The sequence below is a fragment of the Harmonia axyridis genome, chromosome 4 (assembly GCF_914767665.1).
Source record: "Harmonia axyridis chromosome 4, icHarAxyr1.1, whole genome shotgun sequence".
In the NCBI taxonomy this organism is placed as follows: domain Eukaryota; kingdom Metazoa; phylum Arthropoda; class Insecta; order Coleoptera; family Coccinellidae; genus Harmonia; species Harmonia axyridis.
The window spans coordinates 3,998,457-4,019,932 of NC_059504.1; the positions used below are offsets into that span (position 1 = coordinate 3,998,457).

Consider the following 21,476-nt stretch of genomic DNA (forward strand, 5'->3'; position numbering starts at 1 on the left):
GTTTTAAATTTAACGAACCAACAACAAACGAATACAAGAAGTATGAAATGGAAAATTTCAGATGACATCGTAAAGATATATACGAACTGAATATGGATCTATCATTTTCGATAATTCGATCATCCCACACCGCTTGATAACAATCAACCTTGTTCCTTTATCATTATGCGATAAGTAGTTTTTGGTCCTTCACGTCGGATTTATCAGATATTCAGTATCTCGATAATGTGCAACCGACAATTACTACAGGTGTATTTCAAGTTGCATAGCTAGTAAATCGTCAAGGAATGTTGAGAACGAAATTGCGATATATTATTGTTTACCGATTTCCCAAGGATATTGCAAGGAGGGGGAATCGATAAGAAGCTTATGAGCAGAATAATTCTAACGCTGGTGAATGTGTACAGCTTATTTCTTCTGACCTTTCGGCTTCTATTCTTCCTCTACAAAACACCGGTGTACAAATGTCAACAGAAAAACTGATAACCAAATAGTTGACAAACAAAGCCGGCCAAAATCAGGAACCGGGAACAACAATCCCGTATTTTGTCGACCTTTCCCCCACCATCCTAGTATGGAATAGTGGAATGTAGGTCAAACTCGTTTCGCGAATCGCAAGCTCCCCCTACCATCACGTGGTTTTGTTGTTATCATCAGCTGTGGCCGGGCCGCTACACCGGCATTCTGAGGAATTTTCGAAGCGTCCTTCTATAGTTTTCTCTTTCCAAAATCGAACAGAGGAAGGGAGATGGAATGCGCGTTCACGTTGACTACAATCAGCTGATGTTACGCTTGCCGGCCGGCTCGAAATCGGCAGTCAGTGTTCAGCTGTTTTGCTTTGCTACAGTATCCCTGAGCATAGCCCTCTTGATCTATTATGATTATGAGTTTTCGTTACGGTAATGTGTATCAAGGAAAAGTTGTTCAATTGATTGGTCATAGTTCAATACAGTGCTTCACCTACACTCAACAATCTGTGCAAAAACTGATGGTTCGCAGGTTGTACTTTACGGATGATGTTGTTCTGTGAAAACTAACCAGAGAACTTTATATCACGAAGCGTGTTTTGAATTTTTTCTTGAAACGGAAAAGTGTTAACGCTCGAGATGTCGACTGGAAAGAGATTGGCCAAAAGGTCTATAATCGGTACTCGAGTGTGTGCTCCTGGTGAGGATGGTAAATACTACTCTGGTGTTATACAGGCAGTGAAAACCCCAGCTAATTGCTCTTCCAACAATAACTGTATCAATCTCACCCCCTATACGCGATATACAGTGAAGTTTGACTCTAGGCAAGGCAATTTGGGACGTACCAGTTGTGAGTTTTTCGAGGGTAACTTGATCGGACCCGGCTTCCAATCTGTGCTCGGTCTTGAACTTGTTAAAGGACAAAAAGTTTTTGTTACCCATAATGGCAGAGAAAACTGTGGTGAAGTCTTGAAACATTACGTGGAGACGGACGAAGTACTGATAAGAATCCACCCCTCAGGCAACGAGGTACGTTTCATCTGAAAAATCATCGAAAAAAAAAATCTACGTGATTTGGATCATAGAACACTTCATCAAAAAAAAATTTTTTTTTAATACGAAACTCAAATTCTTGAGAAATGTGAGCGAAGGTCAGTTGTCTGTTATGAATGTACCTAAAGTACCTGGCAACTTGAACTTCTAAAGGGTTTACGTCCACAGAATTATTTAATTGTTTGGAGAACAACATTTGGATATTGCTCTAGAAATTACAAAATTCATAGAATGAGATTGGACAACTTTTCAACGAACGTCAGAATTGGAATTCTCACAGAAAATTGAGAATACTGACTGAAAGAAAAAATTTTAATAAAATTACACGAAAAAAATTGTTTCATTTTTTCAAGTGAAATAAAACTTTCGCCATTTCGAATGAGAAGTTTTACTGAATATTTTCAGGTTTAACCTGCATTTTTCCAAAAGTTCCAGTTTTGTACGATTGCATAGACCATAATAATATGCATTATAAAAATCATTATAGCTTGGAAATTTCAGAAGATATGATGAGATTCAAACAACTATCAGTCTAGAACTATTTATAAATTCATCAGCCAGTAGTATAGTGTTATTGTTTATTTTACATGATGGCTAGCATTCTTCCTTATCATCCTTAATACGTTTCGAATTAATTTCAGATAACTTCATATAGTATGAAGGTTAATTAATTTTTGAGCCCTTATTTAGACAATAGTCTCAGCAAGGAAGTGAATGTCTTACAAAACTCTTAAAACGTAGATACCAACAAATAAGCAATGAATTCAAAAACTCATTTACTATTCACACTGCACTGAAGATCAATTTTTGTGAAAGGAAAACTTTCTCTGAAATTCCTACACCATTCGCTGACCAAATCAGACCATAAAACGTATTTTTGTTTATTGAGCTATGAATGCCAAACACCTACAAGGTTATGTTAACAATAGTTGAAATATTTTTTTGGCCAAATTAAATCTATTGTTTATTTATAATGTGTTTATGAGGCGTATACCGATTCAATAATTAAAATAAGACTTATGTCGCTTCTGTATATAATGTAGAAAAAATTTACATGCTGTAAATCTGCCAATTTGATCAATTTCAAGGAATAATAATCCATGGCGAAATAAATCTTCTACAATTTCAACTTGGCAATCATTTATGATTTCGTGTGATCAAATGCACACATTGGAACACTTTTTTTCAATTCAAATCGTACCTCTTGAGTTGAAAAACTCACATTCTATTGTTCCAACTCATATATCATCACGATTCCCCTTGTTTTAAACAAATTGTTACGCTTGTAGACAAAGGTGCCTATTGTTATGCATTTGTTATGTTGATTTAACCGGAAATAAGTTGAAAATATGACCGGGAGAGCAACTAACGGATGTAGTGTAAAAAAATTACGTAGAGGAGTTATTTTAAACACCTTTCTTGTAATCACCACAAAATTAACTTATGGGACCATTTCTCCAGAAAATTGGCGGTATGATTTTGAGAAGTGAACGGTTTTGTGTTCAGTAGCGGCACTCCTCAGGTCTTTTAACGGAAGTTCAAGGTTCTTCTGCTGAAACATTCAATGGAACAGTTATTTGAGAACTTGGTCATCGGTTCCAGTAGTTTCGTAATGAAAAGCAGTCATCAGGTAGATAAATGAAGCGTTGCAAACACTTGCATCCTGTACGGAGAAAAAAAAATCAACACACACTTAATTTTATCATGAGGCGTTTCCTTTGGAGATGTGAAAAATGGGAATGAAATGATTGGAGGAAGTGACAAACCCAAAATTTATGATTGGAAAGTGACTTCTATCTAGGTCAAATAAACGCCTAATTCTTATTGTGATTGGGAAATAACAATCAAGATTTTATTACGAGTGATAGAAAGTTACGAAATCGATTTTGAAATGGGTGCCAACATTTGGAATCAATAAAATGAAACACGTTCTTGAACATGACACGTGATTGACAATTTCGGCGAACTACTTATTACCCCCTATTGGAAACAGTTGAAGGACAGATTTTGTCAGATCGATTTTTGGATTCGGTTTATTCCAAAACGTTCCTATTGGCAGAACCAGTACAAACACGTTTGTTTCTTAAAAATTCGACTTCAATTGTCAACATAGTCACCTTTAACGTTTCTCTCACCTTACAATATCTTTTCTGTAGATCTTAAAATATGGATAGAAGAAACGGAAAGTAAACATTTGTGCTCGATTCCGAATACAAGAGAGATGCAAGTTTAGTGTCGCCAATCACAATCGAGTTATCCGATTGTGTGTGCGAGCCATAGGCGTGGAGAATCCTGATTTGATTGTTGAATGTTTTATCAGGAAACCCTTCTTCCTAACTTCACAATAGCTAAATCATTAAATTGAGAAAAACATTGGCCCTATTGAATCACGAAAGAATTTTTATGAATAAATCAGATTGTAAACTATTTTTAAGCATCAAATGATAATTTCGAAATTAATTAAATTATGTAACGCTACTGCTATAGTGTCCCGTTAGACAAGGAGTGACGAATGTTGGCATCAAAACAAATGCATCAGTTATGAGGCGATATCCGTTCCTCTTGCTAATGTTCTAAGCTGTAGATAGATTCGTCTGTGTTTTCGAAATAGGCTTTAACCTCGTCAATCTTCTTTAGAACCAAATTTAAATTCATGATACCACCTTTTAACTGTTGTTGTTGATGGAGCAGTCTGAAAAACACTTGTCAAGACATGCTTGTATGTTCAGTATTTTTTTCCATCAGAAAACAGTGTTTTATCAATACACGACACTCGTTTTTATCCATTTTTAAACAACCACGAATATAGCGTCATTTAAAATTCAATATCTGGATCCCGTCGTAAGTTTATTTTCCAAATTTTAATACGCCAATGAAAATAATGTGGTATGGCACTGACGGTGCGATCTCTGCGCCAGGTCCTAGACATATTGAGTGACGTGTTGATTTGACAAAAATATGGTATTGAATATGCAGAAAAAACCTCTAAAAACATCAAAACTGTTATCACGTGAAGGAAAACAGTTTGCGTCGACGTCAAGGCAAATTTCGATATTTTCTACAATAAAATGAGTTAAGATGCGTGTCAAAATTTCACAATGGAAGGGTTAAGTGACGCTACACACTTAAGTTGTTGTTTGAAATTCATAGGAACGAGTTTCGTGTAAACCTATAAGAAAACATACTGTAAAAGGCTTGAGAAGTTTCATTCAGACACTGCTCCATCAAAAACAACGGTTTAAAAGAGCTCTAGAGGGAAAAATTTGGCTCTAATGAAGAAGTAATTGCCAAGGTTCGAGCCTATTTAGAAAGCAAAGAAGAATCCTTCTGCAAAGAATGTATTGAAAAGTTAGAGAAACATTGGAGTCCATGTATCACTCTTTAAAGTCAAAATTTTCAAGGAAACTGTATTTTTACTGACTGGGCCCGGAACCTGTTGAGCAAAGTTTTAATTATTAAATGTGAAAGGAAGAAATCAAAATGGAAAATTCCTATGATAATCGTTCTGGGTAGAAATCCCAAAAATCACTTTCAAAGTTTCGTAAAACTCAATATTCATCCTGTACTTATAATCCTCCGGCTCAATACTCCCCATTCTCCCTAAGGTGGATTACTTTCTCTCCAGCACCGTCAATCACGTTCTCTTAATCTCACCGAAATTAACGTTGGAAGCTGTTTTGATCAAAAAAACTTTCATTCGTATCCTCCTCATCCTTCTCAAGATCGGATTCCTCAACGAAATCCATTCGGAAACCGGCTCCCCACGAGGCGTAGCAGGCTGTGCAGGCCTAAATGTTGCTGCGTAAACTGCGTAGAAACGTGATCATAGTTGGCCGCGACACGTACCTACGTCTACAATCGACCCACTTGTTTGTTCCTCGTATCTCCTTGGTCGAGGCAGCAGGATGTGGAATTGGGCCGCTGTAACTTGTTTACATTCTGCCGAAGCCGAGCATCATCGCTACTAGAGGCGGATCGCAGAGCGCATGGACGGAACCGGCGTGATGATCGTATCTGTTTTTGTTGAAGCAATCCGGGGAGGCCGTTTTGGTAGGACGCGTTAAGACGTTTTGGAAAGGCACATGTTGAACGCAGGATTTGATAACTTTTCAGGGATATTACGTGAATCAGTTTGTTTTCGAATGTTTGGGTTGTTCGCTAGATGGCCGAAGATAATCTTGTGGCATTACATTTCAAATATGATTTCTGGCATATGACCGCCACGTTTGGCTCGGATGTAGTCCAATCTGGATGTCCAATTTTCGATGACTTTTTCCAAAATTTGTGGCCGTATATCGGCAATAACACGGCGAATGTTTTCTTCCAAATGGTCAAGGGTTTGTGGCTTATCCGCATAGACCAATGACTTTACATAGCCCCACAGAAGGTAGTCTAGCGGTGTTAAGTCACAAGATCTTGGAGGCCAATTCACAGGTCCAAAACGTGAAATTAGGCGGTCTTTCAATAAATCGATTGTGGCACGAGCTGTGTGACATGTTGCGCCGTCTTGTTGGAACCACAGCTCCTGGACATCATGGTTGTTCAATTCAGGAATGAAAAAGTTAGTAATTATGGCTCTATACCGATCACCATTGACTGTTACGTTTTGGCCATCATCGTTTTTGAAAAAGTACGGACCAATGATTCCACCAGCCCATAAAGCGCACCAAACAGTCAGTTTTTCTGGATGTAACGGTGTTTCGACATACACTTGAGGATTAGCTTCACTCCAAATATGGCAGTTTTGTTTGTTGACGTAGCCATTCAACCCGAAGTGCTCTTCATCGCTCTCATTTCAGGCCTATTCGACGAATCTACGCCTTACTTGATGATCGTTTGGCTTCAATTCTTGCACGAGTTGGATTTTGTAAGCACGCAAACCAAGATCCTTCCGCAAAATCTTCCATAAAGTGGATGGACACAGATCCAATTCCTGTGCTCGATGGCGGATAGACTCATTCGGCTCTTCCTCAATGCTACGCTCTACAGCTGCAATAGCTTCTTCTGTACGCACCGTACGGCGTCTCTGGGGATGCGACTTATCAATAAGAGTAAACGTGGTGCAAAAACGTTCCATGGTTAATCGAATTAACTGCTCTGATGGACGATTTTGTCGACGGCAAAATGGACGTAGTGCGCGATACGTATTCTGCACAGAACCATTATTTTCGAAATAAAATTGCAGTTTCTTTGTCAGTTAGAAAATATTCGTAAAAACGTGGAATATATTTCTTTACTGAATTATGCGTTTTTTAAAAGGGCGCATCGATTTTAACATCGATAAAAAGTAGCGTTTCAATTGAATTGAAACTATTAATTTGCGATTAAATCATTGAAATTGAATGTATCTACTTGAAAATCACTCGATATATTGGAGGCTGTAGAAACAACAATCTATTAACTCAAACTTCATTTTTTTTAATCAATTTAAATATGAACAAATGGTACTAGACAATCTTGTTTGTTCTCGATGCATTTCTATTATATAGAAATAGATAATAGTGTTGTTCTAGTTTTAAGAGTATTATTCGATAAAAAAAGCGCTTTTGCTTTTGCGTATGAAATTTTACTATGCTTAGTGTTTGAAAGTTTCTTGAAATAGAGGTGCTTTGAGTTTATAATTTTCAATGTTTTTTTATCCAGACCCTTGAGATATCAAAGTCACATCTAGCCAAGGCGTTTAGTATACCTTTCTTGAAATATCTTCAGGAGCCCCTACACACTATTTAAAGAATATTTCTATGCAGCCCTAACAAATTACAACGAAGACAGGTGCATCTCGTAATAGTTGAAAATCTACCTTTGCTCATACCTGCCCTAACAATAGATGAGGACTGAAAGTCTTTTATCTTCAGTCTTCGTCAAAACAAGACAGTTTTTACACAAAGGATTCAAGCTCCCTCATCAATCTGAATAAGCTCTCCCTCAAATAATCTGAGGGAGATAATTTCCCTCAAACAATTCAAAAGGTACCTACACCTCCTATACATACTGCATACTTGTTGAATACAGCTATTGTATGTGTCCGATATATCAATCTATTTTTCATCTATTATTTTCGAACTTATTAAAATCACATTTATCAGTGTGAATAGAAATGGACTTTGATTGGTACAGACAATAAACTTGTCCCAGTGAATTAATAGACATCAGGGGCGATAAAACCATCTTTTGTTCGATATCAAGGTCGTTGCATAACAAAAAATGTCCCAGTATTAGTAATCGTACCAGAGATTTTCGTCATTTTATCTATTTGCTCATTTTTTTGTGTGATCTCGATTGTTCTAAGTAATTTCGAAATATTTTATGGATCTGATTGTTTAAAGTGCGAAACAATGCATGGAGATTGTGCATTATTCGAATGATAGTGTGAATAAATTCCATGAACTTTATTACGATATCTATCTATTGATGGAGTGTTGATCAAAATATTTTTATTGTGGGTTTCCCGAGGGGTTTCCTTTGTTGTAGTATCTTCATATACTGTAGAATCTCAGCAAATTTGATCTCTTAAAAAGTACAGTTGATATGGAAAATTGACGTTTCATTCTTTTCAAGGCATAACTAAATATTTATTAACTTACAACGGAACCTGCTAGTTTTTCAAGGGCTATTACAATTTCATTTTTCAAATTTAGCCATTCATGAGGTGTTCACTCAATAATAAAATAAAATTTCTGATAAAGGTAATATAAAAAACAATATTTTGAAGAAGAAGTAACATATTAGAATAATAAAAAAACAAAACTTCCAACAGACAAAATTTTGTCATTATTGAAACGTGACCTCATTCAAAGATGGGTCAGTTACAATAGATCAAATTTCTGTTCTTTTTTTTAAATACGATTCGTAATAACGTTTATTCCATTCGATATCCAATCAAAGGAAAGTTTTGAAGAGAAACTGTTACACGAAGACCATTGTGAAAAGAAAACTACAGTTATTTCGTATATTCAATAGATTCAATAGCACAAATGAGTTTCATCTGCCAAATGGCGCAGAAAGGTCTACAACTAAAGTGCTAGGCATCCACATCCGCGTGTTTAAGATCACGTATTATTCAATATTGTGGTAATTTATAGATAAATAGAAATTAACGTGGACGTGCAAGAGAAAGTCGGAGTCATCTGCAATGAGAATTGTTTCGAATGGTTGTTTTATGGTTGTGAGTTGTAAAAAGTTATGATATTGATGAAGATTTCTTGTATTGAAAACAATTCATTCACTTGAAAGTGCATTAAAACAAATCTATAATATTGGAAATAAAAATTATTATACAGGGTGATCCACCGGGATGGCCTTCTAGACGTTTATGGAAAACTTATCATAATTTTGAGCTAAATATTTGCATATTGGGGTATGAGACAATAACCTTTCTCCCTAAAATATATTCAGATCTCTACAACTTCCGGTTATACAGATACATACAGGAAACAGACAACTACTGCCTCATTTCAAATGGCACACCCAGTATATTATTGCATCATTCGATAGCTTTTTTTATGGCAATTTCGGCAATATGCCATACCTTGGGTAAAAACTCAACGGTTCATGAGTTAATGGGATTCTTATGAAAAAATGGTGTCGATGAGGACTCATATATATTTTTTGATATTACGCCAAAAAAAAGCTTTTTTCGAAAAAATCTTTTTTCTTTTTCGATTCTGCAAATACGTAGTATTATTAACCCCAAATTGGATCCTTGACAGATAATATTTATTTGAGAAATTCTTCAGTGAGTCAAGTTATTCTACAAGAAAAGTAAATAATAACCCCTTGTGAAAATTCTTTAGCGTTTTCATGAATGGCACACTCTAAATATAGAGAGCGTTGTGTACGGTTTCTTCGAACGTAGTATACGATATCTGAGATAGTGTTATTTTAGAGTCTGTTATTGATGACGAAACCGAGATTTGCATTTTAAATTAGAAGATTCACAGCTAGTAAACAACATCCAAATCCGGCCGCAGAATGTTGGAATTCGAAAGTTATTTCGGTGAAAGGATTGGGAAAAATCTCATCATTTCGAACAATGAGGATCCTCCAATCTTGATCTGTTTTGGTGATGTTAGGCAATGCGAAGATTAAGATGGATAAGGTTTTGGTAATCTGGTGAAAAGAAAGGATTTATCACTCTGGAAGAGTTTCTAATTCAATTCTGATGTAACCTTTGAATTACGTGTCACTAAGGCTGTTATTAAGACACATTGGTCATGTCTTGAGTGGCATCAAGTGGATCATTGAAAATAACAATACGATTTTCAATTTTCTCCCAGATAATTCCTTTTTCCACATATTGAATTCACATTCGAGGGTTATTTCATTGGCTATTTCTAAATCCATTTCATATAATTTTGTTATTTTTTGAAGCAGACATCTGAACGTATACATCATACCATTCACGAATATTTGTACATGAGAAAGCTGTGTGCAAAATGGGTGCCGCGCGAGCTCACAATCGATCAAAAGCAACAACGTGTTAATGATTCTGAGCAGTGTTTGAAGCTGTTTAAGTGCAATAAACCAGAATTTTTGCGTCGATATGTGACAATGGTTAAAACATGGATCCATAATTTTACTCCGGAGTCCATTCGACAGTCAGCTGAGTGGACTGCACACTATGAACCGAATCCAAAGCGAGGAATAACACAACAGTCAGCTGGCAAGGTTATGGCATCAGTATTCTGGGATGCGCAAGGTTTAATATTCATTTGTTACCTCCAAAAGGGCCAGACCATCAACAGCAATTATTATATAACGTTATGGGAACGTTTAAAGGATAAAATCGTTAAAAAGCGGCCCCACTTGAAGAAAAAAAGGTGCTGTTTCATCAAGACAATGCGCCGAGTCACAAATCAATGGAAACAATGGCAAAATTGCATGAATTGCGTTTCGAATTGCTTCTGCATCCACCGTATTCGTCAGATCTGGCCCTCAGCGACTTTTCCATGTTCTCAGACCTCAAAAGAATGCTCGCTGGAAAGAAATTTAACGCCAATGAAGAAGTAATCGCCTAAACTGAGGCGTATTTTGAAGCGAAAGACAAATCGTAGTACAAAAATGGTATCGAAAAGTTGTAAGATCGCTATAATCGCTGTATCTCCCTCGAAAGCAACTATGTTGAATAATAAAATCGAATTTTGCCAAAAAAATGTGTTTTACTATGGTACTTTTCAATTGGCCTGTTACGTCTGCAACATCATCAGTTTTAGGGAATATTTTGTAGGATGTGTTGATACAACGAAATGATAATAATTCTTTGAATCATGGTGTTCAACTACTGAACTACTACCTGGTGTATTTTATGGATATCTATGAGGAGCAATCCCTGAGAAATCTTTACCATATTTAAGCTGCCGATCGCTAGCTGTGCTAGTGTCCTGAGATACCGAGTGAGATACAGACTTGCCAGATCTGTATCCCCATATGAGGATATAATAATATTCAATTCTCGATGACGCCCACTATATCCGGATACTTAATACAAAGCTGCCAACACTCCAAGATAAGAATTTCAAGAAAAACCAAGAGTCAACTTAAAATATCGGATATTGTGCTCGATGCCTTTGTTCCTGTTGATACACTTTCCTCTTCAACCTCAGTAGGTGTTAAACTTGGCATATCTGATTACCTAATCACCATACAAAGATCCGGATAAAAGCGTAAGTAAAACGTTCAGTCTGTGTTCCAGTTTCTAAAACAAATATTCGAAGTCGAGTGCATGGCACAGTTAAAAAGAGGTCGAGTGAGGTGAATGGTGGCATGCAGCGAGATTGAGAAATATTTCGCAAGAGCCAGGCAATAGTCAACCTGTCTTGAGGTCGATTATGCGATACCTTTCTCTCACCACCTTTGCACAACAAGCATCAGCGACGCCATGCAGGAACTACATAGCAGTGAATTATTGTCTGAATAGAATGAAGATTACCGATTTCTCTATCTAGTTGCTGATTCCGATCAGGCCTTGGGGATGTGATAAGCTTGTTAGGATTGATGGCTCTGATTGTACGTACAACAAAAGTGCATTAGTTTATGGTATGTTGGTAATTGCGATGGTACTTTCTTGCTTCTGGGTAATGGGATAGGGACTTGTTCGTAATGGAGCTGGCGCCGAATGTGCTTCTCATGAGATGAGTATAGGAAAAACTCAGGATGATATAGAGTTGAAAGTCTTAAAAAGAAACCATTGATGGAGATTGAACGCACTTAGTTGGACCTCGTTCTATCGGATGATTGAAGTTTTTTGGCTTCAACCAATGCGATCGTAAAATGCTGTCTTTATACAGAATCTGCACATAATGGGTTTTTCAATAGCAATGATACAATTTTAAAATTAAAAAAACATCAATTATTCGGTGAGACAAATTTTCCGTACTGTAAACCAAATTCACGTAAATCTTGATTAGGTGGAAAAGTTTTCGGGTAAGCTTTGAATTTGGTTGATTAGAGATCGTCAATTCTAACACCGCTCACCGTTTTTTCGTAGACCTCACAGTTTGAGAAAAATTCGAAGTCGAAATTTGGGAAAAATTGAATCTCAATACAAAAATTGTTATATCTCCTGAAATATTCATCACAGATCCATCAAATAAAAACGTTTTTTGAATATCGGGTTCTGATCTGAAACATAGTAAGGTTTCAAGGGCGTAGCTCACGTCCAGGAGAAGTTGCAGCTTCGGGAGTTTCATCAATTTTTTTTTCGAAAATTTCAGATTTTTACCTATGATTTCTGAAATAATGTACTAATCGCCAAACTGCAAGCATTTTCGTGATCTACATAGTCGAATCAATCAATAAATTGGTACAATAGTCCCATGAATGAACTTTTAATTTTTTTCAATTTTCTAAGGGTTAGGTATGGAAAATTTTATATTCATCACAGACCAATCAAATAAAAACGTCTTTTGAAGATCGAGCTCTGATATAAAACTTGATGAGGTTTCAAGTCCATATCTTGCGTCCAGGAGAGATAGCAGCCTCGAAAAAATTATGACAATTTTTTTTTTAAATTACTGTTTTTGACAAATAATTTCTGAAATAATGGAGTTATCACCCAACAGCAAGCATTTTCGTAATCTACGTAATGGGATCAATCAATAAAGGGGTTCAAAATTTCCATGAAGGAACTTTTAAATTTTTTAATATTCTAAGAATCTACAAGAACGTCAAGAACCGTTCTTTTTCTTAAATAAATCATTTGAAATCTCTTAGAGGTGACTTCAAATTCGCCAATAGAACGTTTAGCATAATAAAATTGTGCTCAGTGACTCAATGAAGACGAGAAAAGATAAGAATAAGTAATCAATGCAATTTCCTTGATTTATTTGGAAAATAACTCATAGTGGAAGTACCTTTACCTGTACTTGAATTGTTGAAAAGGCCAAACTCGACAAATACTAGCACGTCTAACCTCAAAAGTGAACCATGAAGGTTACACACTCTATTCAGAAAAACCTCAACGGAAATCTTCCTGTTCTCAAATGCGTGTGGGAACTAGTGGCAACATTTGCAATGCTAGAAACTGTCTTTCTCTAATTCTGTGGTTATTCCGTTCATTCTTCCACATCTTGTAGAACAAAATCGTGCGAGAATATATCAGAAACGCACAATTTTCATGGTTATATTTTATTATTCTATGGTGGTACTCCGAACTTTCCGCCACGGCTTCATCTGTCAATTCATCAATTTGCCTTAAAGCAATCAGTTCTGCCAACCAACATTTTTCAATGCAAAAATCACTAAAATATATTTATGGAAATATTTCATTAATTTCAATGAAAATGCAATGCATTAGAGAAAATAATGTATAATACTCGTACAGAAGGCTCATTCTACCACTCGTTCATTCCAAAACTCGCCACTTCGTGGCTCGTTTTTGAATTTTGAACTCGTGGAAGAATATCAATGCCTTCTGCACTTGTATTATAAATAACTATTCTCTAATTCTGTGGTTATTCCGTTCATTCTTCCACATCTTGTAGAACAAAATCGTGCGAGAATATATCAGAAACGCACAGTTTTCATGGTTTATTATTCTATGTTGGCACTCCGAACTTTCCGCCACGGCTTTATCTGTCAATTCATCAATCTGCCTTAAAGAAATCAGTTCGGCCAACCAACATTTTTCAATGCAAAAATCACTAAATTATATTTATGGAAATATTTCATTAATTTCAATGAAAATGCAATGAATTAGAGAAAATAATGTATAATACTCGTACAGAAGGCTCATTCTACCACTCGTTCATTCCAAAACTCGCCACTTCGTGGCTCGTTTTTGAATTTTGAACTCGTGGAAGAATATCAATGCCTTCTGCACTTGTATTATAAATAACTATTATCCATCTACAGACTGAGTTTCGTCATAAAGTAGGTAGTATTGAACTTCGTTTAATGACACGATCTTAGACACATGCCAAGGCTAACATTTCGCAAAATCGATATCAGTTATCAGTTAATAAAAGGTGTGGCAGGATACAAAAACTGTAGGAACAAGATTTTGCTGAGTGGTTGGCGCAATGACTGTGACTACAGTTTAAGGAGAGATATGTCGATTAGCTCAGATCGTTTCGACCTTAGCATAGATTCATAATTACGTTCTTGATTTCCCTTATGCCAGGCATAGCGCAACTGGATTGTCTTGGCTGCAATCGACTTATATAGACGATTGAAAATTTCATGCCTGGAATATTGATTACCCACGTGCATAATTCATCTTAATCAGAACAATGAATAAATATAAATCAACCTCTATACGAATATTTGCTGAGTTTGACCTAGAAGGTACATACTTCCTTTGGCGTCAAATGCCAACTTGCTGATAGAAATCAGGAACAAACCTAGTATTTGTGACCGGTACATACCTTAAGGATATTGCATCATTCTGAGAAAAGTTCATTGTCATCAGTGAATAATTTCGAATATTCCTAATTTTAAGGATGTTTTATTTGCACTAAAGATAAGAAGAGAACATACACCAAATTCATTAATTCATTTGTAATATTAGGTATCGTTATCTCTAGGTATTTTCCAATAAGAACGATGATTTCAAAATGAATAAAATCTGAATGAGTCTATATTTGATGATGGTAGAGTAATAATCATAGACAGAGGGAGCATATGTCATTTTCAGTAAGCAAATTTTGTCCCCAACATGAACAATCACATTTGACAAGAAGCGCGCGGAAATGAAAACATATCAGTGATACGATATTTCACTCAATTCGCGAATTTCTCCACAAAGAACGCACTTCTTATGACCCATAGTAAATCAACGTTTCATATTGACTCAAATATTATTATATATTGAAATTAATACCTAAATATATCAGAAATTCAGAAAACAAACTTCAAGCTCGCCAAATGACGTGAAACAACCTATGACACTAGGAGAGCAAAAGTTGCCAAACCTTGGATTTCATCAGGTAGATACAGAAAATAATGAATATTCTGCTTATTATATTATAAATTCGACAATTAGGAAAATTATCGGATTCCGAACATTCAAATTTGTATATTTAATCGGGAATCACTCAGATAAATATATTTCATTCAATATAATATAAAGGGTGTTTTTTTAAGGCTATAGAACTTTAAAAGGCAATAAAACAACGATGGATTATTCGATTGACATGAATTTAATTTATCCGCAAGATAATCTTGTGGCATTACATTTTAAATATGATTTCTGGCATATGACCGCCACGGCTGGCTCGGATGTAGTCCAATCTGGACGTCCAATTTTTTCCAACATTTGTGGCGGTATATCGGCGATAACACGGCGAATGTTGTCTTCCAAATGGTCAAGGGTTTGTGGCCTATCCGCATAGACCAATGACTTTACATAACCCCACAGAAAGTAGTCTAGCGGAATTAAATCACAAGATCTTGGAGGCCAATTCACAGATCCAAAACGTGAAGTTAAGCGGTCACAAAACGTGTCTTTCAATAAATCGATTGTGGCACGAGCTGTGTGACATGTTGCGCCTTCTTGTTGGAACCACAGCTCCTGGACATCATGGTTGTTCAATTCAGGAATGAAAAAGTTAGTAATCATGGCTCTATACCGATCACCATTGACTGTAACGTTCTGGCCATCATGGTTTTTGAAGAAGTACGGACCAATGATTACACCAGCCCATAAAGCGCACCAAACAGTCAGTTTTTCTGGATGTAACGGTGTTTCGACATACACCTGAGGATTAGCTTCACTCCAAATGCGGCAGTTTTGTTTGTTGACGTAGCCATTCAACCAGAAGTGCGCTTCATCGCTAAACAAAATAAAATGGACGTAGTGCGCGATACGTATTCCGCACAGAACCATTATTTTCGAAATAAAATGGCACTATTTGCAAGCGTTGTTCAGGCGTGAGTCTATTCATGATGAATTGCCAAACCAAACTGAGAATAAATCACTTGACAGCTGTTAAATCAGTCGCCATCTTGAACAGTAATGCCAACTTAAAGTTATATACCTCGAAAAAAACCTCCTATACATAAAGTAAAATTGTGGATATGAAAATATATCACAATAGTACAACATAATCTAACCATGTTGGGGACATGTAAAAATTGCGTATACTCCCTCTATCTATGTTTATTACTCTACCTAACCTAACCATTTGTTGAAGTTAATTTTAAGGCTAAAGTGCCAATTGGACAACGATACTGAAAACTTTTGATAACGTAATTTCACTGCTAAGATGAATAATTTATAGTTATAGTTACAAAATAATCTTCCTAGAAAAAGAAATTTCTCTCATTGTGTAGTTATCATGTTACGCTGAATTTCGACCTTGCTTATTTTGCAGAAAGTTATCCGACATACCTTGGTTCTGTTACAAATGAACTAGGTCATCCGGGTATTTGGTAAACAAGTATTTAATATTGTCACAACATCTAAACTATCGTCCAAATTGCATCAGAAATGTTTAGTCAGCAATGGAGTGTACAATGTCAGGTGTCTGAAAATAAATTCTTGCGGCGACCTTAATATTTGTCATCTATGACGATTCGACCTCGTGGATATGCGTTTCTGACCCGAAATTAAAACAAACACGAAATAAATTCCATTCAGCGAAGTTTATTCTTATTGCTTGCTGAAATTTGCATGAAATTTATGTGAGACATTCCGCGTTACAATAATTCTGCAGATATTCTCGTGTATTATATTGCTTCCTCATACGATTAATATTATTTTCTTCCATATTAAATATATAACTTGCGACAATCGCTAAAATTATATTTTTTTCTTGATGCCATTTATTTTGAAGGATAACCTTATTTATTGAACAAACAGAAACAACCCTGATATCAAATTTCACCATACAATGATAACCTTATTTACACTAATATTGAATAATATTTCTAAGACGAATCTGCAGTTACATCTTTGATATACCCTCAATTAAACTGCTTTCTTTTAAAAAGATCTGCCCAATTGTCTCGGTTTTATGAAAGAAACAAGGTGGTGTTAGTTTATGTTCTTTTTTGTGCTGCTAATTCAGCATTTCAAAAATTTGTTACTAGGCTAACTTACTTACTAGCCAAAACATCTTCTAGCTCTTTAATTGTCATTTGCCTTCAGAAGGTTGGCTATTATCATAACTAGGTTGTTCTACCATTGCTCCACTAAAAACATTTGAAGTCGCTCAAGGGCGGTCGTAGCCTAAAATTTTGGGGGGCGCCCTAATGGGCTTTTTTTATGAAACCAATTACAAGTCCCAGATTACAACGATATCAAGTCCTAACCTCTCAAAAATATTTATATTAATAAAGATATTTATATAAGGTGTAGGTACAACTTTACTTCCGCTGTTTTGCAATAGATGGCTGTAGCAGTAAGTGGTAGTAGAAATAAATAGGTCGTAGATGTTATACAATAAGCTTAGGCATTTTTACAAATTCCTAAGCTTATTGTATGACATCTACGACCTATTTCGACTACCACATAACGCCATTGAAATATTAGTCGATTTGTGTCTGCATCGTAAAGTTATTCTCGATAAAACATGTCAGTTTACATGCCAAATCTTCTTCATTTGTGGGAGGTTTTAATTTACAATATGAAGAAATCTGCGGCTGAGGCTCATCAAATGCTCTCAAATGACAATGGTGAGGCCTCTATTAGTGAAAGAACGTGCCGAGAGTGGTTTCAACGCTTCAAAACGGTGATTTCGACGTCGAAGACCAGCTGGAAGAGAGAAGGTTTTCGAAAATGCATAATTGAAGGCATTACTTGATCAAGACTCATGTCAAACGCAACAAGAATTGGCAGGACATTGGAAGTGACGCAACAAGCCATTTCAAAACGCCTGAAAGTCATGGGAATGATTCAGAAAGAAGGAAATTAGGTGTCGTACGAGTTGAAGCCGAGAGATGTTGAATGGCGTTTGTTTTCTTGTGAACAGCTGCTTGCAAGGCAAAGACGGAAGGGATTTCTGAATCGCATTGTAACTGAAAACAAAAATCCCAAGCGCAGAAAATCATAAGGATATCCCGGCCATACTTACACGTCGACGGCCAAACCGAATATTCACGGTTCCAAGGTCATGTTCAGTATTTGGTGGGACCAGCTCGGCGTAGTGTATTATCAGTTGTTGAAACCGACTAAAACAATCACAAGCGATTGTTATCGAACGCAACTGAAGCGTTTGAGCCGAGCATTGAAAGAAAAACGGCCGCAATACAACAAGAGACATGATAAAGTGATTTAACAGCATGACAATGGTCGACCACATGTTGCGAAAGTGGTCAAGACATACTTGGAAACGTTGAAATGTGAAGTCCTACCCCACCCGCCGTATTCTACAGACGTTGCTCCCTTAGACTATCACTTGTTTCGATCAATGGCACACGGCCTGGCTGACCAGCACTTCCGGTCATGAAGAAGTAAAAATTGGATCGATGCGTGGATCGCTTCAAAAGATGAGCAGTTTTTTCAACGTGGGAGTCGTACGCTGCCCGAAAGATGGGAGAAAGTAGTGGCCAGCGATGGACAATACTTTGAATCATAAATGTATAACCAGTTTTTTACAATAAAGCCTCGAATTTCTGGGAAAAAACGGTGGAAGCAAAGTCGACAAATGTATTTTTAAATTTCTACCCTTTGAAAAAGGATATTCTGCGTCATACAGAATTCTATAAAACCCCCGTCATTTCTGCCAGTGACGTCAACGTAACACCTGGGTAGTTCGGGAGGAAAGGAGCATCGCAGATAATCCGATTCTGCCGACATCAGTGCTGCCGCCCGCGCACTTCCGCATTGCAATGCTATTTTTATACCCCTATGATGCAGTAGGCTGCGAGGGTGGACGACAGTCGCTACGCAAAGCGTCGTAGCAACCCCAGAAACCCGGACAGCGCGTGCGACCTCATTTCTGCATCGACCTGCGACCTACTTATTTGGGCAACACGTGCCTACCGCAGTGTTGCCATATAGGCTGTTTTAGTGAGGTGAAACAGGAATTTTAAAATTGAGTTTTGTTGGTGGATTGGATCATTGATAATTCTTCTTCTCCCCTCCAAATATTAATGGGGGTGAGTGTTGTTCATCCCTGCAAGTTGTTTTTTCATCTTCATCTTCGTCTTTCGATGGTTATTTTCCAAGAGGAAACACAGTCTGTATTTTCCCAGAGAATGTGGGACAAAATAATGTGCGGTCTTGCCAGAACGATTGAATGATCAGTAGAAGTTAGGAATATTACAATAGTTCCAACTTTCGTCGGAAAGAGGCGAACCTTTTTAAAATTTTCACAATATCAAAATTTTGCTTCTTTTGTAGTGATTTTTTGTAGCATTTTTTCACTAATTTTCTTAAGATACATCAGTGCTTTGTAGGGATACCGTAAAATCAATTTTTTTGCGAAAAACGAAAAGTTACCAAATTTATTTTCATATTGAAATACTACAATGTAGATTATTATTCAAAGAAATCATGTGAAAACCACATAAAAATCATTGATTTATAGGAAGAAATATCTCTTATTTCACGTGGTGGTGTTCCTTCTTCATATCTTCTTCTTCTTCTTTCTACAAGTGCAATATTTTTTCAGAATTTCGTTACAGTCTTCGATGCTGTAAATGAACTAAAATTGTATCTTTATACCAGATATTTTCAAATTAATCTACCTTTACCCACTGATCACTCAGTGCAAAGTGCAGCTTTTTATTAGCTGAGGCTTTATCTTGTTCCGATCGAAATGACTTTGCGGCCTACTTATCTGGGCAACACGTGCCAAATGCCACGTTGCCATATCGACCATGTTGGTGAGGTTAGGCAGGAATTTTGAATCGTTATTATACATGGATCCATCACTGACTGATGTAATTATTCTTCATCTTGGCAAGTTGTTACTTTATCTTCTGCTTGGCTTTCCGATGCTTCATTTTCTTAATATTATTTTATTTTTCTCGATCTTGTATCAGGGATTTCATCTACCAGACAAAGGTATCTCCTTCTTTTTCAAGGGCAATCTCCTTTCAGAAGGTACACTATTATAAGAATTGATTTCATCTTCGATGCTGTGGCCCTAGTGGACTCAACTGAACTGCATTTGTATCTTTGGTCAGTTATTTTGAAATTAATCTTCCTTCATTTATCACTTCTTGGAAGTGCAAAGGAGCAGCTCTTTATGAGCTGAGGCATGAGTTTGAGCAAACTCTCTTCATCAGTCATTCCATCTTTTCCTGGGTTTTCGTATGCTTCTCATCCCTATTGGGGCTTTATTTGTCACTTTTCCTAATCTTGTTTCATCATCCAGACCAGATATTCTTCTTCTGTTTCAAGTACCATTTCTGCTCAGAAGGTTCACTATAATTTGCTGATTTTATCTACAATGCTGCAGCATTGGACAACCCAACTTAGAACTGCACTAGCATCACACTCTTCATATTCCTTATTTTACAATGAATCTACCTTACCAATTGCGATTTTGAAACTACTCTCTGTGTAAAGTGGCAGCTTTTAAAAAGAGAAGGAATTATCTTGTTGGGATTTAAAAGATTCTGCAACCTAGTTATTTGGGTAACACTTGTTGAGCTTTGATGCTGTGTGTCTTATAGACCTTATTATTGAGGTGAGGCAGGAATTTTGAAACTCAATCTCTTAGTAGACCCAACATTGATTTTAAGGAAAGACCAATGCATTGTTAAGACCCTGACTTATTAACTGGAGTATTACACCTTTCCTAGGCCATCGCTTACCCGGTAGAGTGACATAGTTCGGGATATGTTAGTGTCACGTTCTTACCTACTCCCATATGTAACAACTATGTTGCCAGGATGCCAGACAAATATTTATATCTTTGAGTCTGGCGAGTAGTGTTTGTTACGCGATACATTCGACACAAATATATTATTCATGCGGTCGGCATTTAGTGGTTAGGTTACCAAGACCGAGCTGGCTTTGAAGCCGGCAAAACGGAATGGTTGACTCACTTTTAATATTGTTGTCGTCATCGTTTCCAAAGGCAGACATCGATTGGATCACTATTTTCGGTTCTGGGGATCAGGAGATCGGGTTTCGACCCTTTGATTTTGAGGATTTCTTCAAATTTTTCCTCTGTTAGAATAGAGGATGATTATGAGCTGTCTTTTTGTCTCTACGAAGGAGTAAAAAGTTAATACTGGTTTAATGAACTGGTTTATATCCTGTTCGTCTTACTATCTTTTAGATGGACGTTGATTCAGTTATTTGACTTCTGAGGATAGATATCAAGTTTTCGACTACCGACCATTATCAATACTAGTACAGGCTGAGTAGCTGAAGGAGATTGTAAGCTACCTTTTTTGGTCAAATATAGATGGAAAAGTTGAGACGTTCTTGCATGGTTAGGACCCAGTGGTCACTCTGTTGGACATGACAGATCTTGAGCCAAACTTAAAAGCCGGCAAGGCCTAATAGTGACTCAATAACTTTGATTTTCGGTTGCAAGGATGGATATCAGTTTCAATCCT

At 36.7% G+C, this 21,476-nt stretch overlaps 1 protein-coding gene across 2 annotated transcripts in view; it reads left to right on the plus strand.

The window, feature by feature from the left end:
- The first annotated feature begins 458 nt into the window (after positions 1 to 458).
- Positions 459 to 21,476, plus strand: part of LOC123677651 (zinc finger protein 395) — a 91,440-nt gene continuing 70,422 nt past the window's right edge. The window contains exon 1 of one of the 2 annotated variants that reach the window (XM_045614306.1): positions 459 to 1,496. In XM_045614306.1, the coding sequence (XP_045470262.1) occupies positions 1,107 to 1,496 (390 nt within the window). In that variant the 5' untranslated portion in view covers positions 459 to 1,106. The remainder of the gene's footprint in view (positions 1,497 to 21,476) is intronic. The other variant, XM_045614307.1, reaches the window with a different exon arrangement.